General features: G+C 45.1%; 1 protein-coding gene across 8 annotated transcripts in view; it reads right to left on the bottom strand.

Annotated features, from left to right (window-relative positions):
* LOC132959636 (R3H domain-containing protein 1) overlaps window positions 1–24,435 on the bottom strand; it is a 45,285-nt gene that overhangs the window by 3,011 nt on the left and 17,839 nt on the right. For 5 of the 8 annotated variants that reach the window (XM_061032799.1, XM_061032805.1, XM_061032798.1 and 2 more), the window contains 19 exons: window positions 22,529–22,652; window positions 20,615–20,693; window positions 19,350–19,409; window positions 18,837–18,977; window positions 17,629–17,737; window positions 17,393–17,488; window positions 17,022–17,047; window positions 16,647–16,700; window positions 15,108–15,340; window positions 13,685–13,954; window positions 13,007–13,161; window positions 11,949–12,077; window positions 10,700–11,092; window positions 10,454–10,595; window positions 6,742–6,899; window positions 6,479–6,612; window positions 4,097–4,200; window positions 1,610–1,791; window positions 746–914 (listed from right to left, as the gene is read on the bottom strand). In XM_061032799.1, the coding sequence (XP_060888782.1) occupies window positions 746–914; window positions 1,610–1,791; window positions 4,097–4,200; window positions 6,479–6,612; window positions 6,742–6,899; window positions 10,454–10,595; window positions 10,700–11,092; window positions 11,949–12,077; window positions 13,007–13,161; window positions 13,685–13,954; window positions 15,108–15,340; window positions 16,647–16,700; window positions 17,022–17,047; window positions 17,393–17,488; window positions 17,629–17,737; window positions 18,837–18,977; window positions 19,350–19,409; window positions 20,615–20,693; window positions 22,529–22,652 (2,758 nt within the window). The remainder of the gene's footprint in view (window positions 1–745; window positions 915–1,609; window positions 1,792–4,096; window positions 4,201–6,478; window positions 6,613–6,741; window positions 6,900–10,453; window positions 10,596–10,699; window positions 11,093–11,948; window positions 12,078–13,006; window positions 13,162–13,684; window positions 13,955–15,107; window positions 15,341–16,646; window positions 16,701–17,021; window positions 17,048–17,392; window positions 17,489–17,628; window positions 17,738–18,836; window positions 18,978–19,349; window positions 19,410–20,614; window positions 20,694–22,528; window positions 22,653–24,435) is intronic. The other 3 variants (XR_009667053.1, XM_061032800.1, XM_061032803.1) reach the window with 3 other exon arrangements.

The raw sequence follows: 24,435 nt of genomic DNA, 5'->3' as shown, positions 1-24,435 counted from the left end.
GGAAATCGGGGACAAAGAGAGTAGGGAATGAAATGCGGGGAAGGAGCCCACAGGTCGGATTCAAACCTGGGCCGCCCTCTTGGGGGGACTACAGCCTCCGCACGTAGGTTGCGCACTTTAAATATTTGACATAGGCCACTAAATGAAACATGGTAACCCTCAAAATGTGACAATTTCTTCAGAGTGTGACCAATGTTCATTTTATAGCATGCTACACGGCGGCTAACAGCTCAAATACAGACAGCTAGCTATGAAAAGCTTACACCAAACGCAGTTTTACGCTAGAATTTGAATAAATAGATTTCTTTTTTTTTTTTTTTTTTTAAATGGGGGCACAGCTTAAGTTTTGATCTAGTTAGCTAACTGATCTAGGTAGCCGACTAGCTACAATGAGTCAGCTACTTCTTGTAAGGCAGCTGCTAGCTAGCAAGGTTCATAAAGCTAAAGAACTCGAGTGTGCATGTTTTCCTTTCTCTCATCACGTCTCTTACCTCCTCCCAGAGTTAACAGATAATCTTAGTAGCAATCAGACTGTAAGCAAAAACAGCCCATTAGTAAGTTCCTGATCCAATTGTCCAACTGGCTGTAAAAGTGACACGCTGTGGTAGCTTTAGTGAGAGTGTTGGAGGGATTGATTTATTGTGTGGTATCAAGACGTCTCAGGTAACGGAATATAATATAATAGTAGAAAAGGTTTGAGGCACAAATAAGACTCTGACAGAGTAAAGCAGGTGTCATGTCTGACCTTGTCCACTGTGGCAGAAAGCTGTAGGGAGCTGCGGGTGGTGGTGGTGCGGGTGGAGGTGGTGGTGGTGGGCCATGACAGGGATGGACGAGATGCCTGATGGGAGGCCCTTGGCGCTGGGCGGCTGGCCTGGCGAGGGAGTGAGTGCCGGAGACGAGGGCAAGCTGCTCTACACACAACACGGCGGCGATGCGGTGAGAGATGACGGGGGAGGGGGGGGGGAGGGAGGGGGGGAGGAGGAACACAAACACGTTCATTCAAAAAAAAAAAAAAAAAAAAAAAAGCAACCATGGCCGCTTCTCTCTCTCTCTTTGGCGAAGTCATTCTGTCGTTCAAGTTGTTGCTTTAATGTACCATTAGCCCCCCCTAATGTACCATTACACCCTAACGCTGAGGACTATTTTCTCCTCATTTTCAGCGTCGACTTCATTTTGCGGAGCCTATTTTACCACGGCTCTCCACCCGCCCGGAGCGCCGCAGAGGGCCGCGTGTTTGGCACGAGGGGGACAAGCCTCACATCACTGTCAGACTCAGACAACCGAACATAATTGGCTTTCAAATTGCTTTCTTGTGACTATCCTAACTTTTCTGACACGCGCTGTGTCGTCTTATAGGGCAAACACCACCTGAGCTGATGTATGGTTTAATTTGAAATGTGGGAATTGTTGTTGTCACGGCGACACCTTCCGGGCCACTGAGCTAATTAAAGATTTTTCCAAACCGTAAGTCAACCTTAATAAGTTTTTTCTTTTCTAAAAAGGTTACACATACAATCTTTTCACTTCACAGCCCCCCCTCCCAAAAAACTTTGTTCCAGAGGAAGTTGGACGGTTTTGATTGGTTGCACTCGGGCAGCGTTTGTACCTGGGTGTTGTCTGGAGGCAGGGGGAGCTCAGCGGGCCTGCGGCTGCGCGGGTGCTCGGCGCCCGGGTGCTTGTGGTTGGGCTGTTTTCGCTGGCAGGGGGAGGGGGCCCGGGGCTGCTGGCAGGGGGGCCCTGTCATTTGCAGCATCACCATGCCGCTGCCGGGCGCCGGGGGCAACAACCCTGCAAACACATTTAAAACAAACAAAAAAAAAAAACATAAAGCAAGCTGGGAAACAACGTTGACAAGAGAAATAAAAAATCATTATTTATGCACCAGACGGTTAAATGTGTCTTCACCCAAAAGCTCTTTCCAGTGCTCTCGTTCAGCCTTCACCTCATCACTATAACGCCGCTCTCGTACTGTTAGCCGGCAAGCAATTAGGTCTTAAGTGCCTTAATTATAAAGGGCACATCCGTGGTGGCAATAACAGTCCATTCACTGCTAAATCCTCTGCATGATCCCGGAGATCCAATTATCTTATTAGTTTGTGACGCATGAACGTGACTGATGGGACTTCAAAACAAACAATCAGAGGCTGACCAGTGAATGAACTTTAAAAAGTAAAAAAAAGAAGCAAGTACGTGGATCTAATTTAATTCTGTTTACATTAAATTCACATTAATCATTTTGAATAACTTTGCACAGCCGCTGTTGATTCATGAATTATTCCCAAACAGCAGCGAGCGAGGACGATTGATATTCCCGCTTTTTTTTTTGTTTTTTTTAATCCGCAGATTATTTCTGCGGCCGCGGCCTTAGCCAATTAATAAATGTTTACTGGTGACGCTGTAGGTGAGGCCGCGGCGAGACCTTCATCTGACCTCATTACTGATGTAGCTCCAAATGACGGGCGCCCTCCGCCTGCGCCCTCGTAATAATCAGACATGAATAATAAAGGTCGTTGGTAAGGAGGCCGCCGCCCCCCCACGTGGGCCTCAGGACGGATTTGGAGAGACCAGAACGGGGGGGGGGGGGGGGGGGGGGGGGGGGGAATGAATACGAGAAAAGGTGAGTAATTAAAAGAGATTTGATTGTTTCTAAAGATCTTTATTGATTCTCTTACTGCCCCACTGGATAAATCTTCAGTGTGTTCATTCAGTCACTTTTACTACAAGAGTGGCTCTAACAAGTTCATCTCTTCTCTACTAAACGTCTGGATTGATGCGTTTATTTCTCATCATGTATGGGGCATATTTATTGTAAAATGAAGTTTATATATAAAGTACTTCATTTGTTTCCGTTTCCTCACAAAACACATATTTTAAGATGTACTGATCGGCTGATTTATCCAAATGTATATCGTCGAGGAGGTGGATGTGACGTACATTTACCTGAAAACGTTCTGTCCAAGCCAAAACTAAGGACACATGTACAGATCAAAAATTATTTTATGCACGCGTTATATGTAACGTGTCGTTTATCTAAAAGGGCCAAAGATCCTCGTCGCACAGTTAAGATCTGCTATTCTCCCTCTGGTCGTTGAAGTCGGTGGATTAAAAAACATTCCCGTAGGAAACAGACTTTGTGAGATGTGTGAGTTGGACGAAGTTGAAACGGAGTACCGTTTTGTACAAAATCTGATGATTTAAGAGAATTATTGTTTCAAATCTGAAATGTTGGGGCGGACAGATGTGCAGAAACTGGAATGGGCTGTTCAAGTTTGATGTGTTTAAACTTGCTAATTTTGTCTCAAAAGCTTGGAAAAGAAATTGGTTTGACTTCTTGCTTTCTCTTTTTGTTTCATGACAATGAATATAGCTTAACTAGTGCACTCTGATCCAGGAACGTTTTTAATTTACGGTGTCATGTAAGCACATGCGGGCATATGGATGTATGTATGACACAATAATAAAATAAAAAAACTTCTGTATACGGAAACATCATGTTCCAAAATATAGACTAGAACATATCATAACATAATTTACCTTTTTAAAATCCTCTGATTCTCTTGCTTGTTCGGACATATTGAATAGGTGAAACAGCACTAGAGATGCTAACATCATATTCAGAGACGACACATAAAATACAATATACATCCAAGTTCATCTACTGGGGCGGATCTCATGCTGGAGTAACGATGAATAACCTCTAACTGCGTTTCAGAGAGTTGTTTGTCATCAGAGGGTTTTATGCAGTTTTATGCTGGACCCACTAGCCGCTTCATCTCCGTGCAGGAAAAAAAAAAAAAGGTGGATGTGCAAATCACTTTCACTTATCCCGACTCCAGGGAACCGCTGCCACCGCGCCTCACTCTTTTTTTTTTTTTTTTTTCATTTTGAAAATCCGCAGCGTAAATCTAATCACACGCTTACAATGGCGAGAGTAAACCCGGGAAAGATTATTTCATTAAGAAGCTGTGTAGGAATATATTCTGCGGTTATTGACACTGAGAGATGGGAGGGGGGGGGGGGGGGGCACTGATGGAGGAATCTCCAGGGCGGAAAGTGAATCCTCTGAAATGCCTGCTGCTGTGTGTGTTGGTACCTGTATACTGTTGGCCTGGGTGCTGCTGGGAGACGCACTGGGTTGAGGTCTGTTGAAACTGGAGCTGCTCCATCATGGGGGCGGGCAGGAAACTCACCGTTGAACTGTGAATGAAACGGCACAATTAACCAAGTCTCTTTGATTTGTAATAAAAGTCTTTAAAATGAGTCCTTTAAGCCAAACTTGGAACCTGAAAAAAAAAAAAAGGTCCCAACATTTCCGCGCTCGCACCTCAATAATCACTCTGAAACCCGGGGCGTAATCTCCGGTAGCTGTGAGATCTTAGCGCCGCAGTTGGGGTATTACATTTTGAAATTTAAAACTTTAAAATCCATCTGCGGGAAGTCTGCACTCGTAAGCTACCTGCCCGCGGGGACTCGTTGTACAGCTGGTGGAAAAGCAGGCTGCAGGTGGACGCTCGGCCCCTCCTGGGAAGACGACTGAGCCGCTCCCAACACTTGCTGCATAAATCACTTCCCCGCTGACTGGCCTACTAAAGCGGCCTCGTTTTACAGCTGGGACGATGAGCGGGTGACCTCTCCACGTAGAGTGTGTGTGCGTGTGTGTGTGTGTGTGTGTGTGTGTGTGCATTGTTCTGCTGCAGGTGAGGGCTGAGAACATGGCGGTGTTCATGATGCTTGTTGTGTACTCGAGCGCGCACAGCGGGTCCCAGTGGTGCTCCTCTCACCAGTATCCAGATTGATTGGGTCCGTGGAGGTAGAAACTAATTACATGTTCTGTTTTCTGTGAACTAGTTCTATCAATCAGCGTCTAATGAGAGAATCCGGCGCTGCACACTTCTCCGCCGCAGAAGAAGTAACGGAGGGAAAACGACTCGCGCTCTGTCAGAGAGGGGGGGGTCAGAGAAACCCGGTTCACCACAAGCAGCGTGGTAATAACTCCCCCCCCCCCCTCGCAGTGAACAAAGATGACCTCGGCTCGGAGGCGATCTGAGGATTCACTCATCAACATGTTCGGTCTGTAAACTAAACAGCGCTGTGCGAGGATGCAGTGCATTTCATCTCAGCCTGGTTAAAGTAGCTTCAGCGGCCGTTCGGGAAACTTTTCGCGTCAATTTTGCCGCCCCCCCCCCCCGTGGACAAAAGTGGCATCTCTAATGTATCCGCAGATCTTGTCCTCCAGTGTTTTTCTGATGAGAAATCGTCATCCCGCTGTCTTTTTAGCAGTCAAACATTTCACCGAAGCAGACTTTTTGCAGCGGAAAAAATGTCAAAGGTGAAACTGTAACTCACTTTGCGTGACAGCAAGTGGGTACAGGCATTAAAGATGGCCGCCCAGAAGTCATCAAATGTCGTCATTGATGTCCCGTTTGCTTTTATAGCTCACCGAGAGGCACCGGTCTTCATTTCAGCCCGTTTTAAACGCAGCTACAAATTCACTCAGGGCAGCTCTAAGTTAAATTTGGGGGAAAAGTTAGTCCACCAGACATGATTAAAAAGCTAATTTGGACCTTTAGAAACGGCCATTAAACGGATCAATGTACACCCGGTTATGACATTAATCATGTTTGAACCGAACAAAAAACGTGCTGCGTCGCTAATTGCTCCCATTCATCAGAAGTATCGATTTAATTGTTACACATATTTGCGAGTCCGGCTGGATTACTCATCTTGGAACATAATTAGATTTCTGTAAACAAAAATAATAAAGCTCACTTTCAGTTATACAAAAAAACAAACCTATTCTTCTCTGTGAGGCTCTGTTGTTACGTCTGGGTGTTTAATGACGGTGGCATTGTATGGTAAGCAGACCACCGCAGGTCACACCTACACATTCACACACTGATGACGGAGGTTGCTATGTAAAGTGTCCATTAGTATTACAGTAGCTAATCTCTCAGAGGGCAGTAACTATGTCATTTAAGTTCCCCTGAACATCACACAATTCTGCAGGAAATGTGATTTTTAAACTGCTTTTCTGTGTTTGTTTTATATTTTTTACAAGCGGAACGATAGTTGAAATGTACGGCACCGTCTTAATTATATAAAACATGACGGATTAATAAAGTTAAGATTCTTTCATGAGCACATTTTGGGTTTCCCGCTTGAAATGAGTACCTGATCCCGAAGGTCCCCGAACTTGGGGGCGTGCATGAGAGGAAAATCAGCGCATGAATTATGAGCTCATTGAGCCTTTTCTTACCTGTAACCTTAAAAAGGGACCAATGGTGCTTGTGCATGTAAGTGAGGGGGGGAGGGGGGCGTGGCTTTTGAGGGAGCACAGTGGGTGCAGACGGAGCACTGTGGGAATGCTACTTGCTAAAATCGCGCTCGTTTTAGCACGCTAATAGGGAACTAGTTAATGGGGAATGTTGGGAGCTTAATTTGAAGTGTCTGTGTGGAGTGAGTGTGAAAGTTTTACCTCATGGTGGTGTGCTGGTTCGGGGGGAGCAGGCTGTAGCAGGGCTGCATCCCGGCGACCGCCACCGCCCCCTGTCCTGGTTGACAGGACACAAACACTGGCTGCTGGTACGCCTGCTGTGGCATGGAAACCTGCTGCGAGGGAATCAAACGAGGGGCAAATAAATTAAGACACCTGGATCTTTTTTTTTTTTTAGCACAAATAGAGAACGCTTTAATGCCTCTCAGATTTCACTCTTAAAGTAAGACTGATAATCTGAATACCTGATAAGACTGCATTGGAGGGTACTGGACCATCATGCCTTGCATCTGGTTGCCCATATTGCTTTGCTGGTTGCCAGTGAGAGCGAGGTTGGCTGTTGGCTGCACGCCCACCATGGTTTGGTAGTTGGACGCTGGGTTTGGCATCACGGCTTGGTGCACTGAGGCGGAAAATAAAAAAAAGGCAGAACGCTGTGACCGAATGAAAAGAGAACATGGTGATAATATTAAAAGCAGAGCGATTCATATTCATGAGGGCTTTGAGTCTCGGCCGATATTAAAAAAAAAGCTGAAGATTTCATTGATTTGAAAGGGAAATGCTCTTGTCATTAGAAGGAGAACAATAGAGCGTTGCTGCAGATTGAAAGATTTGGAGAGTTGAGTTGAGCTGTTACAGCTTAGCAGGTTTGAGGCTCTTGGAAATAAATGAGAAAGTCAATAAATTTGATTTCGCCTGCAGTGGCCTGAAGCTGCAGTCTAAGTGGACGAGGCGCTCCTCAGCCACTGACTGAGAGCGGCATAAACACACATTTGTACAGTTCTTGTTTCAAAGCACCCGAAGGAGAAGGAAACAAAGTCAAAAGGTGTGCCGTCCATTTTCCCAAAAAAAAAAAAAAAAAAAAAGGTCTCAAATGGCGGCACTTAGTCCTCGCCGGAGGGAAGGGGGGGGCGGGAGAAATCAGGCCCCCTTTAAATGTCAAGGTGACAAAAAGAGACATTTGAAAAATACCGTCCCCTGGTGACGCGCGGTGACAAAAAAAGGAGAGGACGCCCTTTTGTGAAGGTGTCTTTACAGTCGGACGCCCCCCCCCCCCGGGGTAGGAACGTCCAACTTAGACAATGAACGCGCTCCGCGAGGAATTGGAGAGCGGGAGGGACTATTTTTATCCGCCCTCGCCTCCCACCTTCACTTACAACCCAAGCATGAAATGACCATAATATCAAAACGCAACCGTTTTATTCCAGTCCAGCAGGCAGATTTCAGCCAATTGGAACTTTTCTGTGAGATAATGACCCCGCTGTTCCTGCCTCCGACGAGCATCGGTGACCGTCCTGGTTATGGAGGACGGCGCTCCTTCTGCAGGTTGAGGCTTTAACGGCCCTTTGGTTGTGAAGGGGCTGAGGCTTCATTTGTGCGTTTGAGCGTGGCCAGGGGAAGCGACTTCATGTCCAGCCGGTGAGGAGTGAGGGGCTGAAAAAGAGACCGGTTCACTGTGAGATTCGTAGAGGCCTCTCAGACAGCGTCCCGGCCCCGTATCCCGCCTCTCAGGCTCGTCGCTTTAGAAAAAAAAAAACGACTGAAGGTAAGTGGCTTTTCCCGTCTTCTGACTACTCAAAAGTGCTTTTACACTGCAGGTCACACCTACACATTCACACACTGATGGTAGTGATCACTATGTAGTATCATCCATCAGAAGTAACTAATCCATTCATACACCACCGCTGAAGCAGAGGGAGCAATGCAGGGTTAAGTGTCTTGCCCAAGGACACATCGGACATGTTGCCCAGCTGGGGATCGAAACCCTCGACCGTCCAGTTGAGAGGTGACTCTACCCACTGAGCCCCAGCCGCCCTTCAGGCCCTGATAAACCAATGAGATGAAGCCAAATTTTGTCTAAAACACATGCGCCTCATGATGAATACCACAAAGTTGACAAGCGTTCGTTTCATGCAACAATGTAAAACGCCGTTTTTGTAACGACTTGACACATTCCGTCTTCCTCTAGCAACAATGTCGAGCTCGACTTGCCGTTAGGGGTTGCGACTGATGGCTCTAATTATCGACTTAACTGGCTCATTAGTCTCTCGTTTTGTCACAAGATGATGAAGAATGTCTCTAAAGGCCTCCTCGGGTGTCATTTTTTTAAAACCCCTTTCTCGTTTCATCTGCCTGACACTCTGAGATTTTTGAATTCAGTTGTTTTATGATATTTGATGAAGAAGAGATGCAAAAAGCTCAAACCTGAGCAGCTGAAATATTCGGGCATATCAATGAAACATTCAATAAACCAAAAGAGAGAAGATCATCTTTTGAAAGTAGGCGCAGGAAAATTCTTCAATGCTGGGATAACGACATGAATCAGAATAAATTGTTGATGTCAGACGTGACCCAACGAAAGCCGGTGTTAACTGGACTTTATACATGCTAACACATGCTGTACGTACACAGATGGAAACTCTGGAAATTAAATGGTCATTGCAGAGGAATGGCGAGAACTTTTTCATAAGTCGAGGACGTTGTTGTTGCTGGAATGGTGCGTTTTTAAAGTTCTGTTATACCTGCCTACATGTGGACTAGGGCTGTGCTCAAAAAAACAAAACGGTAACATATCGTAATGTGCTCCTTGCAAATACATGTATGGACGCAGATGTTACAGACTTCGATGTAACTGTAAAGCTGTGCAGACCTGTGGTTCAGGTCACTATAACATCTTAGCCACAGCTCTGGGATTAACATATTTCATGTTTTTGTAGGATCTCTGAGGACCTGGAGTGAAGTGTTTGAAGTTGTAAGATCTGCTGTTATTCTCAACAATAAAGATCAGCGGTTGTAGGGAATTCTGTGACGGACATGGTCGTTCGGGTTGTGGGAAATACCCAGCTCTAGTGTGGACTGGGCCTGATTGAACTTTATCTGACTGCATCAGAACAGTGAAATGAAAACACGGCCCTTATACTCAGGCCTCTATCTTAAAAGTCAAACGATCTTGTGTCCTGTGATAAAATTGTATTTTTTTTTTTGCGATCATCTGCGCAGCCTTGACTGAAAGTGTTGCATTTCTTCCTCTTTGTAAAAATTCCCAGGAACCTTTGATAAACTCCAGCATCCCGTGGCAGTACATACAGTGACGCAGACAGATCGCTGCTCTCTCCTCTCTCGGCTCAATACTGACCACGACTGAAGCCAGAGCTCTGCAGTGGAGGTGAGAAACACAGAAGTCCCACTGATGACTTATTTATTATGTGTGCTATGGCATCTTCACCTTTACTTGGTCTTATATCTATTTTTTTTTTAATTAAGGTAAAAACAGCAGGGACATGAGGCTCTTCTTTCCCTGAGAAATAATTGCTGTCCTTTGCCTTTGTAGGTCAGCTTCATTTGTCCGCTGTCTTTTCCCCCTGGATCCCCAGCAGGGTAGCTACATTTGCAGCCCGCAGATGACAGAATAGTGCCGCAGCCACTTACCGACATGTGTGTGTGTGTGTGTGTGTGTGTGAGGAAGACAGTGCAGGGAGCTAACAATTGAAACTCCTGTGGCGATGGGGAAGTAAAAAAAAAACAAAAAAAACAAAAAACAGAAGCAGAATAATCAAGTAGATGACTCCCGGGGAGACATCTGAACCGAGCAGAAAAACAAACAAGAGGAAAGAAAAGGGAGAAAATGTTTGTCCTTCAGTGGCGCCGTTGGACAGAGCTCCCTCGTGTCGACGCACACAAACAAAACACTCGCCGGAAAATACCTTCCGAGGGGCCGAGTGTGGCGAGTTTGCACAATCTATTGGTTCAGTATCAAGGCTGAGCTGTTCTCTTGATAATGTGGAGCACAAGGAAAAGAACATGTTTGTTTCTAGAGGGGACATAAAGTCACTAAAAAAAAAAAAATGTCCATGGATTGGGTTGTGGGTTTTCACTCTTTTGATGTCATAAAAATGTCAATAAAAATAAACAATAAAAAAACGAGTTCACACGGCTCTGGTGAATAACTGCTCGTACCTTGCTGCTGGGGCAGGTTTTGGCTCTGAGGGCAGTTAAAGGACAGCGGGTTGACAGGGGGTCTGTAGTGGTGGTGCTGCTGCTGCTGCTGCTGGTTGGAGCAGTGGGGGTGATGGGCTGAAGAGCAGTAACACGTAGACATCTGGAAGAGAGGCGCAACACAAATTCAAGGACACGTAGCAGGTCCCATTTGAATGTAGGCGGGATAAAGGATTAGTCGTGGAGCATGTTTTTTGTACTTCCTACCTGCTGGAGCGGCTGCTGGATGTATGTGTGCTGCTGTATCAGCTGTTGGCTCAGCGTTGGCCCGGGGAACGCAGCAGGACCCGGGGTTGAGCTGGGGTACCCGTGACCAGGGCCGGGGGCCTGCAGAGAGACGTGCTGACCTTGAATGACCCCTGGGTGTCCCCCCGACGGCCCTGCCATCACGTAGCTAGCAACCTGCTGCTGCTGGTGCTGGTGCTGGGGGTGAGGGTGAGGGTGAGGGGGAGCGCCCTGCAGCACCACGGGGGAAGGGTGGTGGTGGTGGTGGTGGTGGTAGGTGGGGAAGTGGCGGGCGTCCGGAGCCGGAGCGCCACTCTCGGCGGGCGGCTGCTGCGCCAGAGTCATGTGACTGAACTGGGCGTTTAGGGCGTCGGACTGAAGGGGGAAAAAAATAAGCGACAGTCAGAGGCGGGGTCATGCTGCATTTGAATCAATAAATCTGCTCGATACAGTTCATCCACAGGGGAGATGATTTCTAAGCTAAGTGCGGAATCAAAGACTTCATTGACTTTCACTTGAGGGTTTAAATAAACGCAAGGCGGGGGGGGGGGGCTGAACCCAGGCCTGCAGAGAGCAGCAGAGCGGGGAAAGTGAACTATTTCTCTGCACCATCACTTGCATGCCAGTTCGGGTCATTCCTGACATGTTGTTGGAAAAGTAGTGTTTTTAGTCATGGATTATTCAGCGCTAACATCTGGTGATGAATTAATTATTAATGGAACTTTCCAACAGGCGTAATTAGTCGCAGAGGCATGTATTTCACTGAAACCAGGTCAGAAATGAGGTTAAGTGAATGCATGATCTATATATGAGGTTGAGCGGGCGCTGGCTGGATTTAGATCCACCTTTCAGTCAGGGAGAAGAAATGAAATGCTATATTTCTGAGGGTATAAAAAGGTCAGGTTTGAAGTTGTTAAAGAGGAGATTACGCTGCGCTCGGGGTGCGACATCGTCCAATTTTTAACCAACGACTAAAATTGATTGGCAAGCAAACTCAAGATTTTAAAATAAGCAGAGAAAACTGCAGGTGGAAAGAAAATGTAGGAAAAGTGAAGCTTGACTTTATATGTGTTGAAAGCTTTAAATTGAGTTAGTATGAGACTCTGATAAGGCTCAGAACTTTATTTTAGTTTGGACATCTTTCTCAGCGCTAATAAAAAGACGCCTGTAATAAACGCTTAATGAGCCAGAGAGGGAGTCGTCATTAAAATGCAAGGAAGTAGTTCTGTACCACAGTGTACTGTTGGTTAGGACAGACGGGCAGGAACTGAGAAGGAGGAAGAGGAGGAGGAAGATGGTGGTACGAGACCGTTGGGTTGTGGACAGGCTCACAGGACAGCTGGAGAGGAGGACAGAACGGCTGAGGAGGGAAAGGAAAGAAGAAAATGGGCAGAGGGGGGAAAGGAGATGAGACTGGAGGATCTGTAGGATGCTTGTAAAAAAAAGGTTGGAGTACCAATTGACCATTTGCAAAACCCCCACCTTGCTTAGTGACACCTAGTTTACAGTTAGCAGCTTTGAGTATTTTATTCATAAAGGACAATCATTTGACATTTGACACCTATTTAAAAAGAGGTTAACATTAAATTAAACTTAGTAACCTCATTTTGGAAAGAAGGGGAAGAAAGACGGCCTCTCGTTCCCAGCAGCTAAAGGGCGTAGCTAACAAGTTAAAAAGCTAACATAGAGATAGAATCGGGTAGAATCGTATTCATGTGTGAACCAGTTCGCTTGCCAGCTTCCATCGCTGCAACACCTGTTTTTGGTTTGCCATTTGTTTTGAAAAACGGCCCCTTAAAATCGCCTACCCTTCTCGAGTCAAAAAACAAAACAAACAAAAAACAAAACATTCCACACCTGGATTGGAATTTAGTAGGAGGACATACTGGATGCTGCATGGTTGTCAGAGAAGCCAGCATGTTTCCTTAATGTCTGATCATATAGTGAAGTCATTTTATGATTTCATTCAGTGGATATCTTACGTACTGCTCCTTTAATTTTTAGAAACTTTCACTTTGCTATTGTTGGTTTGTAATAATCGGTTCTAAAATAAAGCAGAGGATAATAATTTTGTGTCAGGCCTTCTAGTTTGTCTCATGGTTGCTAAATCTGGTAAAAAAAAAGTGTTGGTGGGAGGGGTTTATCAAATGGTCAGGTTAGTGAAGCTCCTCCCATTTCAACACTACAGGTTAGTAAAGGTTGGGAGGAGCTAAACAGACATGTAGCGTTAATTAACTTGTTGAGTGAAGAAAACGGTTCATGCTGACAATTAAAGCCACGCCCACTGACCTGGGAGTGGAGGTGATTGGTTTGCTGTTGCTGGGTGGGGGCAGGGTTTGGCTGCTGTGGGGTTTTCCCCTGCTGTGGGTTCCTGCCAGCTGCAGGGTTGACGGCAGCCGGGTTATAAACAACAGCGCTGCCATCGGGGTGGATAAAAGGCTTTCCTGTAAGAGAGAGAGAGAGAGAGAGAGAGGGAGAGAGTGATGTGGATTTACAAATACTAATAATTCAGAATCAAACAAAAGGAAGCACTCAGAAACAGCCAAACATGGTCCATGAGAGGAGAGTCAACAAGAAATTAAACCTTGGCAGCATTTGAAGTTCAGTCTGCAACCCAAAAGTGCAAAAACTGTGAGTCGGGCCGATGATGAATATTTACAGATTCTTCCCATCTGTTCCATGCATTTTGATCAGCATGCTTTTTGGTCTGACTACTAATTTCACGGACAAACCGACTGCGGCCCTAATCCAGCCTGTAATTCTGTACCCAGGTCGTGAATATTCATCAGAAGCAAAAAAAAAAAAAAAAAAGAAAAGATAATTACAAGACGGGAAGATTTATTTTGGGAGAGAATTGCTTTGATGTAATTTGGTTGCTTGAGATTGGGTCACCACCCTTTTGGAGAGAAGAATCTTCTGCCTTCTGATTTAGCAAAAATCTAATGTTTTCTTTTTTTTTTTTTTTACCTGTGTGTGGGTTGACCAGAACGCTGCCAGGTGGTATCCCTGAGGCTTCCAGCGGCAACACATAGTAGTTGGTTGCGTCGGCGGCTGACGGCGGCTGGGAAGGGATGCTCTTGATCATCTCCGGGTGTCCGTGGCCTCTGGTGTCGCCCGGCGGGAGGATTAAGGGCGCGTTGGGTATGTTGGACCAGGATGAGCCTGGGAGTGGGAGGGGCAGCTGGGGACGGGACAGCGAGCTGGACGAGGAGCCGACGCTACTGCACGATTCTGAACCTGAGGACACAAACAAGGGCGCCTGTCATTTCCTTCCTACTCGGAAAACAAATGACAGATTAAGACCATAAAGTGCATAAAGTGAAACATTGTGTCAAGAACTTTTCACTTGAGATGACTGAATGGGGATTCGGCCCCCATCGCAGCCACACTAAAGCTCCTGTTTATTTTTTTTCCAGGTAGAAATGGCGTGCAGCCTTTTACAAGGAAAGGTTATTTTGGGGGGCTTAAGGAGAAGGGCGACCGCAGGAGTACTCGGCGGCACAGGGCGAGATGTCCCCTCGAGTTATTCTCCCAAAAAACACAAAGTGAGGGCAGCCGGGGCGCCTCGTAAACAACTTTAAAAAAAATAAGAAAGGAAACTGCTCAGGCAAAGAATGCTGCTGCGAGAAAAGAACAAACAGGAGATTGGCAACAACAAAAAAAAAAGAAAAAATGCCAGATGGAAACAGTGGCAGAGAATGGAACGGAGAGCAGAGGATTTCTCGCCGAGATAAAGACGACAAACCCGCAGAGGAGTTTGCAAATGTATCCTAACACCTGCAATGTGGGAGCAGTTCTGACTTCATCCTGGTGGTTAGACAAGAACTCATCATCGTGAGGTTTTCTCCTATGGTGATCCGTTTGGACATCTTTCTGGCTGCAGGGCGGCCCACTGACTTTTTGACCAAAAGACACAATTTGTTCTGATACGACTCGAGGTGTCTCGGCTGCCTGAGGATATTATTTGAAGCTCAGTGTGTGGAGTGTCTATTTTTGTTCCCTTTTTACTGTCTAATTAGTGGATCTTTTCCACTTCATGCTGCGACAGAGGGTGTTTTCGTCTTCCCTGTCTGGCTGAATAAATTACCTGCTCGGTTCCAAGTGAAAGAAAAACTCCTCCGTCTACATCCACAGTTCACCTGTGTCATTTCCTCCGCCTTGTTTAGAGCCATCAGTCACAGAGAGAGCTGAATATGATCCAAATTGATGCAAGAACTGTTCACTCAACATGTTTGAATTGTAGAATACTGAACTTAAACGCCTTTAAGAGCAAGTTTTTCTGTGTGTTTCAGACTGCATTACTCACATGTGAATCAAATATTTTCAGAGTAATCATTGTTTGACAGCTGTTGTAACCCGAGCCGCACTTCCCGTTTCTGCTGCGTCATACCTGTTTTGGAGAGCCTCCCGGTGCTCTTGCTGCTGGCCGTGCTGTCCCCTCGGACCAGGCCGGGGGAGATGCCGCTGAAGCTGCTGGCCTTGGTCATGGCGGGCCGCGGGGCGAGTCGGTTGGAGCTGTCCGAGCTGTCAGTGCTGCTCCACGGCCGAGGCTCGCCGTGCCGAGGCAGCGTCTCGGTCTCGGAGCTGCTCTGCCGGCTGGCGCCTGAACGACTGGCCCGTAGCCTGCGCAGGAGGAGAGGGTTTTAAATGTGTCATCCGTGTTTTAAAATGCTAATCTGTATCTTTATCTCAAATTATCTAAATCTTGTCCACAACTTAATGCATGAAAGCATCTTCATATTGAGCGTGGAAGCAACTTTCACTTATCGTCATGAAATCATTCAGTCCATAAAACATGCTAAACGTGGAAGAGGTTTCTACAAAGTACGTGCAGAATTCTCCTCTTCTTTAAAACAAACAGACCTGGTATTAAAAGTGTTTTTTTTTTTTTTTTACTTGCATTAAAATATTACAATTTTGTGTTTCTCCAAAGCTCTTAAATGTACAGGATGTCAGAAGGGGCTGCTAGCTGAGCTGCTGCTAAAGCTGTTAGCTAGGTTTTTGAGATAGTCTTCCAAATATCAAGACGATAGCTGATAAACGGTTAAAAAAGAAGTTTCAAGTCAAAAACCTGTCTTTCTCCAATGCTTTTTCGTTGTGTTCAGGGGCTGCGCACTGAGCTGTCGCTAACATAAGCTGGCTTTTTTTCCCTCCCCTCTTCACCTCCAGATGTCCCGTTACTGAAACCTACTGGTTTAACTTAAATACCTAGACTGTGATGGTGACATGACAATATGGATAAGCGATGGCAAATTTGTAACAAGATGCGGAAACACAGGATCAAAGTGGAAACTCTCATTCTAGTGTTGGCGTTCATTTGTTTTGTTCAGCTCTAAATGTGTCATCAACGATTCCTTCCGGATCACTATACTGAGATTTTGCAAGCTCTGATGCAAAAAGAGCAACATTTTCTTCATATAATTCTGTGGCAATAGGGTGGTTAATCGGGGAGAACACAAAAAAGCAGATGCCTGCATTAAAAAATATGGATGCATTTGCATATCTCACAGCCTCTAGATTACTCAAATGTTGACATCCTAATCGTGGCCTCAAGTCATCCTGTAAGCACAAACAGTATGTTGCTGCATTCTTCTGCACTTGATCAATAAAAGATGACATTTCCAAATAAAAAAATTAAAATAAAAAAAAAAGCTTTCATGCTTAATTGCCGACTAGGCCGTCCCACACAAGGACGCCTGGGCAGAAAATCCTATTTAACACGAGCTTTTCCTGAGCAGCGAAAAAACAAATCCTCAGATCAGCACTCCCCGCTCCTGAGCGAGCCGATTAAGGCAGACGGCGATTCAAAGGGTTTCCTCTGCCTGCGTTTTTTTTCGGCCTCTGAAAGAGCTGAATGATGTGTGACGGGAGGAGAGGAGGAGGAGGAGGAGGAGGAGGAGATGGAGGGAGGAGGGGGGATTGGACCTACCTGAACATTTGCCGCCTCTGTTGGGTGCTCATGCATGCGTCTTCATCCTGAGCACTGAGGGGGAGGGTGTGGGAGAGAGAGAGGTGTTACAGAACAGGCTAACAAAATGAGATATCCGACATTTTAAGACATGAGCAGAGAGGAGAGGACTCTAATTGCTGCTCTGAGAGGAAAACTATAAAAGTGGATTGTACATCATTTGAAGTGGACGCTATCTGAAGAGCTTCAGTTCCACTTAAAAAGGACCAAACGGGGTCGGACTCCGGCCAATTAACAGACAATTCATCATGTATACTGGATACTGCTTTTAATTACACAATGAGTGGTGGAGCACAGTCGCTGGTTATGTGAAGAAGTGTAACATTTATGACTCACCTTCTGTCTAGGATGAAGTGATCTCCCTGTGGGGGGAAATTAAAGTTACAGTCAGTTGTGTTTCTTTTCATTTTCAGTCACTCAGCACTCATTTAAAACCATTGTTTACTCTTAACATTCAATCATTTATTTGTTCTCATTAGTTAAGACTTTGCTATACCTGCTTGCACTTCTAAGTGTGAATCTGACATTAATAAGAAAAGGCTCCAAACGGGAGCAACTCCGTTTAAAAAAAAAAAAAAATCATAAATCCAGAAGTGGTAATTGGTAGCAAGAAAATCCACTGAATTTGCACATGAATAGAAACGACACAAAGATTTGTGCAACATGGCCCCCACCCCCCCATCCCCGCCCACACAAACAGCTCTCACATCATGTGCAAATATCCTTTCTCTGGCTCGCTGGTACTCCTCCTCCCTCTCCTCCATCGATTTGCTCCTCTTGTCAGCTTTCAAACGCATTCGGATCTGGCAAGGACACACACACACACACACACACGCTTCTTTAGCAGCAATGTCAGGGACGCCAGATTGTCCCACTCTTACCAACATGTCAGGAATGAAAGTGACAGCTTGGTGAAGAAGAGAGAGAGAAAAAAAACACCTACCGTGCTGTCGTCGCGATCAAAGCTGGAGTTGTCACGTTTGAGAATGTAGCGTTTCTGAAAGTCGTCCGCCCTGTCATCCTTGATGTGCTCGGAGAATTTCTGATCGGGTCTGTCGGGCGGGGGAATTCACAGGAGTGTTTTAGTGGCAGCTTAATTTCAGGCAGATGCTGACAGCAACATATGTTAAAAACCACTAGCAGGGAGGGGAGGCAACTTATCCGTACCCGACTGATTGCGACGGCTTTTTGCAGCGGAAAATACACCACAAATTAACAATAAAATGGTCGTGTAGTATGATGAGATTGTTAGGTTCCCTTCTTCAACACTCGCTGAAGTTGTCGCACTTGATATCTCAAAGGGAAACAACAAAGCAGCTCGTCATTAAGACGACACGTGTAGGACATTCTCCTTTAAACAGGCCTGCAGGAGGGGCTGTGAGCTGAGCTGCCACTAATTCAATAAGCTCAGTTTTTAGGCTAGCTTAGCATTTTCTCAGTTAATCTTTCAAGATGTTTGAAATAAAATCCACAGAGTTCTCCATCTCTTTAAAAAAAAAGAAAAGAAAAAGGACCTTGTATTCAAAGTGAAAATTTCAAAAATGTGTTTCTCTAGCGCTCTTTAATGGACAGGATGTCAAGAGGGGCTGCAATCTGAGCTGCTGCGAAATACAGTTAGTTTTTTTATTGCTCAGATCTGTGATTATTAAGATTTTTAACATTAAAACTAAGCTGACTAAAGCTATTTCATGACAAGAATGTGCTTTTTGGTGTTGCTTCGGGGGCTGCGCACTGAGCTGTCATTTGCTCTTTTACATCCAGAAGTCCCATTACTAAATGTAGTGCCACTCAGATCATCAGGTGGAGGTCTTTAAGCCAGACCCAGAGTTAAATCAAAGTCCGGTGAGGGGGTCTTTAGTTACTGAAGTCCCTCCTCTCTGGAACAAACTTCCTGATTACCTGAGGTCCATCTCAACTGTCTCGACTTTTAAAGCAAAATTCAAAACCTATCTATTCTCCCAAGCAGGAGAACTTTGTAGAGCAGCTTACCTGTAAGGAAATGTGCTTTACATAACATTGCTATTGCTACTTTGAATTAGATGCTAAGATCTAAATTGATGATGACATGGCAAAGCTGACATTGTTTTTTAGCTTTTAGACTTTCAAGCAAAAAACAAACAAACATGAAGTTTGAAAGGAGAAGGGGCTCACATTCTAGTGTTGGTGGTTTTGTTGATCACCACTGACTTCCCACTGGGGTCCACATTGTGGTCCATGCCAAAGTAGGCAGCCACTCGGTGTAACAGCATCCTGTGGTAGGACGTCATGGGTGGGAACTTTCGCTCTTGGCTTCTAGAAGGGAGAAGCAGAACATTTAACTCTCTGTAATTCCACATATGGGTGTAGTGATTGAAACTCAATATTTCAAAGGCACTAAAAGCAGAGTAGTAACAACAACTCGAAGCCGGCTTCTTTTGAATAAATGATGCATTACATTTAAGCAGGAGCTCTAACAGCTGGCACTCTTAATTGTGTGACATCACTCACAGCCCATCTGAAGGATGTACACATCATCTGTGCTCACATATTCAAGCTAAACACCATCAACTCAAAGACATGCCGTAACTTGATGGAGGCATTCAGCACAAAGTTTACCAATTAAAAAAAATTCCCCTTCTTTAATTTGTGTTACACATATGATCAAACAGGTGAATATATTCTTACTCATTATTGCCGATGAAGTCCAAGATGTCTTGTTCCAACTTCAGCAGCATGATTCGATCCCTGAAAAGAAATCCCAATCGTGTCATAAATCAGCCTTTCGCTCCTCAGGGAGACACATCCTCAATCAGTCAGAGTAGTAAGAAGATGTGTAGCATAGCAGTATCTAGTTTGGCTACTATTCCTATAAAGCGAGTTGGTCAACACTGTAGCGAGCAAGCTAACCACTAACACATCATCCTGCAAGTAACCAGTAGTAGTAATATTATTTATGCAGATATCTAGAGGTAAACATGAAGGGAAAGCTGAAATCATGGCGTGCATTGTTTATCTACTTGTCTTTGTTTGGATCCATAACTAGATGAACGTTTTGTGCAGCGGTGGACTTTTTCTTTTTGTGAAATCTTTCAGGATAGTGTTTGTTCAACAACCTTCTGAGAGTTCGTTTGAGAAGAGCCCTGCGTTGTCTCTTTTTGAGATTCTAAGTGTAGATGGGACAGATCCGATCTAATATCTGTATCAGGTCCGATACTGACGTAATCAAGGTATCGGTTGTATCGGACTGATGGCGCAGATTCCCGTTAACCATCAAGAAAGATCAGTGGGCACTTTAAACATTCTCAGCTCGCACAGCCTTCTCACTTTGAAGACATTCAGACTGAATTGCAAGAGCCCCACAAATGGTCTCCATGACAACGGTCAAACGAGATGGAACAGCCGCTCACAAAAAAGTACAATTCTTAAATTTCAGTTTGAAAGATTTAATTTGAAAAGCCCACAGGTGTTGCTGCTTCCTGTTTGCATGTGAAGCCAGCGAAAAAAAGTTCAAATACATTTTTATTTATTTATGTTTTTTGTTGCTCTTTCAACAAAAAAAACTACAGCTTTGTGTAGAATCACACAAAAAAAAAAAATCAACAGCAACGATAACATTGTTAATTATGAGAGGGAAAACGATCAGAATCAGTACTAGTGATGGTACACATGTATCAGAATCGGATCAGAACTCCAATGGTACGGGAATACATGAGGCCCAAGCTGCGGCTAGGAAGAGGCTACTGCTAGCTAGTCAAACAGAGCTGGCTAACAAGCTAGCAATGCCGTCGTAAGTGGGACAATCTACCTTTGACAGACTGCAGGGATTTCTGGGTCAAAATTGGAAATGTTTAAGATTAAGATGCAGGCGTTGAAACTGTTTTTCTGTTTTTTTTAATCAGGGAGTCAAATGTGTGTGTGTGTGTGTGTGTGTGTGTGTGTGTTCAGCCTACCTGGGGTTGCCCTTCAATGTGTTGACCAGGAACTCATGGAGGTCTATACCAGTTGAATCCGTGTAGTCTTGACTGGAATCTAACCAAAAAAGGGAAAGAAAACCATCACTGACATTAGCTGCATGGAACCTTCTTCTTCTTTTTTTTTTTTTTTCGTGCCTTTATTGGAGATATAGGACAGTGGATAGAGTCGGAAATCAGAGAGAGAGAGAGAGAGAGAGAGAGAGAGAGAGTGGGGGATATCATGCTGGAAAGAAGCCACAGGTGGGGTTTGAACCTGGGCCGCCCTACAATTCACTTAGCAGACGCTTTTATCCAAAGAGACGTACATCAGAGAGTAAGTACAACACAAGCAAGGATCTAGAAAAAAGGGAACAATGTCAGTAAGAGCAAACGATCAGCTTTGAATCTGATTGGACACACAGGTGCTGACAGGAAGTGACCAGAGGCAAAGCACAACATTGAGGGCAGTTCTTGAGAGCTCTAATCAGTATAGAAACCATCTTATAAGTCGTCGTTATCAAACAAAAACCATCATCAATGATATGGAGACCATCATCATTAAGTTAGTAGGTATTCATGAAAGATCTGGGTCTTTAGCTTTTTCTTAAAGGTGCAGAGGGAGTCTAGTCAGCATCTCAGGACCCTGACTAGACTAAACCACTGAGCCACCAGTGCCCCTCATCGAACCTTCTTTATAATTATCACAATGTGGGGAAGGAAATTGGGAGTGTTCCATCCTGATAACTCCCAGAATGCATCACAACCAGTAAATAAAATGTATGCCATGAATGTGAATCCGCCTGTTTATGAAGGAAGATTTGGGAAAAGTCAGACTCGTAATCTGAAGAGAAACCTCGACAGTGTTGTGAAACAATTCCACTCAGTGGTTTCTATCAGCGTGACCAATGAGGGGAATCTGGCAGCGAGTTTCAGCAGCAGCGAGTTCTGCCAGCTGAGCCACTTAAAGAAATAAAGAAGTGGTCGGGGAACGGAGTCGACACTGAAGAAACACTCGTTCCTGAGCGCCAACAAAAGGATGGGACCCATCAGTGGGAGTCAGGGGACATCGGAGAGCCCCCCCCCCCCCCAATCTTTCTCGGTGGGTGTCTGGTTTCTATAATTGGAGGCTGCCTCATCAGTGGTGTTGCTCCACAGAGGGAAGCAGACACCTTTACGCGCCTGTGGGAATCCGAATAATTGCTTAACACCTTGAGCTTGTCGCAATTAACTGAATCACGCCAATTATCGGCACATAATGAGATATCATTTAGAGCGGAGGAGTGCTTTTGGACAAACCGGAGGGCAGAGAAAATGTTTAGGATCGGATGAACCGGTGACATAGTAAAGGATATAATTATTAGAGGGCTGTAATTTAGCCCAGTGACATGGATTGTGTGATGAGTATCATTACAGCGTTTGGCTTCCTTTTCAATACTTCTTCTACTTCTTTTGTGCCGTCAAAAGGAGGTTGGAGACATCCATATGTATCTATAATATCCGCCGCGGGTAATTATAGATGTGCATACATTATCATTCCCATCTTTCTATTTATAAATGCCAATTTCTTTGGATGATAAAAAGCATCTTTTGAATTTTCCTTTTTACGATTTTTCTCAATGAGGCCCCAGGTGTTCACCGTGTAAAGAAAGCTGAGTTGTTAATGGGAATTTTCCAGTGACATCGTCGGAGTCAGGTGTTCTCACCTTGGGCTCTAACCACAAGTGAGAACATTTTTTAGAAAATATATTCACAGAGGGGCAACAAGCCAGGGTTCAGGGTGTATTTAAATGACTACAAATCAGAGGAAAAGGAGGATACATTCAAGGAATAAAGCATGAATACTACAATTTAAAAAAAAAAAAAGAGCTTCCAAATGGAGTAATTCCCGACGGCTTTGGTTTCATTTCTCACCTCTGGACAGCATTTTTCTCGTTGTTTTCTCAGGTTTGTCCGCCTTATTGCAGCCTTCCTCTTTCTCCGCTTGCTCCTGTGGGGCTCGATCTTCCTTTTCAAAGGGCTTGAGAAGAAATCCATCCTGTTCAAGGAGAAAGAAACAAAAAAAAAAAACAACAACACATAAGCAGGGGTGTGTGTGTGTGTGTCTGATATTGTTCTTGCTGGCGTCTTGATTGAATGGACGGTTTTTTCTCTGCTGAATTTGAACAAAAAGTGCTAATGTCAGCATTTTACAGAGCGACAAATCCCGAGGCGCGTTCTGATCGATGAACAGACGATTTAGAAAAAAAAGGAGGCATTAAATATGAGGAGTTTTTAATTTTCGGTGATCTTGCCCGAGGTTGTGGGTTAATTAGCGAGTTGCACCAGGGGGCAAAAAGAGGGGCCACTTAATAAACTCTCCCGGTTTAATCGTTGAAACCTCTTTCATATCTGGCAATAAGGCGCCCTTGGGTCATGAATTCCAATTCACAAATGGCAAAGCGATCGGAGAGATGAGCTTGATTGTATCGAACTAAAAAAAACATGATTATGAGCCTGGAATTGAAGAAGGAAGCAGTTTAAGTTCAGTCAAAAAAGAAAGAAAAAAAAAAGAGGAGTTAGGAGAATTGCTTTCTTTTCAGCAATTCCACAAAAGCCTGAAAAGGAATCTAAAGAGAGGAGAGGAGTGTGTAGGTGTGTGTGTGTGTGTGTGTGTGTGTGTGTGTGTGTGTGTGTGTGTGACATGAATGAAGGAGTGAGAAAAAAGGAAAAAAAAAAAAAAAAGAAGGGGTGACCTAGTGGCCGAAAAGCAGCTTCCTGACCAGAAAAAGGTCGCGAGTTTGATCGCCCCTGTAGCAGCTGCGGCGCCAGATAACGAGACGCCGCGTTCCTCTCTCGCCGCGTCGCCGCGCTCTGAATGTATGTGAGAATGTAATATGCTAATGAGAAACGTGACTGACTAATTGCCCGAGCGGGACCGGGAGAGAGGGGGGGAAAAAAAATGGAGTCTGGGGTTGTTGTGTTGTGTAAGTGACAGCGACTTCACTCCCGTTCGTTGTGATGTGTGTGTGTGTTTGTCAAAGAAACATTTTTTTCTTCCCCCCCCCCCCCCGTCCCTTTGGCATGAAGCGGTGACGCTCGCCGCTTAATGCCACCCTCGGCGTCACGTGGAAGCCGCCCCCGGGTTGACGTGCAGCTGTTGCGAGCTGCCTCATTTGTTTCCTGACATCCATTTTACTCGGAGATAAAAGGGAAAAACAGCGGGAAAATGATGGTCGTCTGCATATGTAATGAACGCGCTGTCAAGTCTGAAACAATGGAAGTACAGCGTGTATTCAGACGCCGTGACTGTCGGCCATTGATTGGGATTGACAGCCGGGGCGTGCGATGTGAGGGCAGATGTCGTCTTTCAGGATGAAGGGATGCCTTTGAGGGGCCTGTGGATTTATTCAGCTCTTTGTTCATTCTTACAGCGGAGAGAAGAATGCAAAAAAAAGAAAAGGAGAATCATGGGCGATGATAAGATCCAATAACGATGCTGTTTGCAGCAGGATGTGTACTCTTCTTCACCCGCTTCTTTATTACCTTACCTCTCCCCTCGAGGTTAGGTCGCCGCAGAAGGAGTGTCGACTTTTAGCAGGAAGAAGGGTGGGGGGGGGGGGGGGGATATCAAGGAGTATTCAATTAGAGCGCTCCGCAGCTCTCTGCAGCTGACGTGTGGAAATTGTAATTTCCCCGACATGATTGATGGCGGTAATACAGGACGTCGTGTGAGTGCAGACGATGCGAGACTGTTGTGGGAATAACACCGCCCTCTGGTTATGGGAGTCGGTGCTGACTGGCTGAAAAAAAAACAAAAAAAAAACACACCTGTGCATATA

This window comes from Labrus mixtus, chromosome 24 (genome assembly GCF_963584025.1).
Source record: "Labrus mixtus chromosome 24, fLabMix1.1, whole genome shotgun sequence".
NCBI lineage: Eukaryota > Metazoa > Chordata > Actinopteri > Labriformes > Labridae > Labrus > Labrus mixtus.
This window is presented reverse-complemented; position numbering and strand designations above follow the sequence as displayed.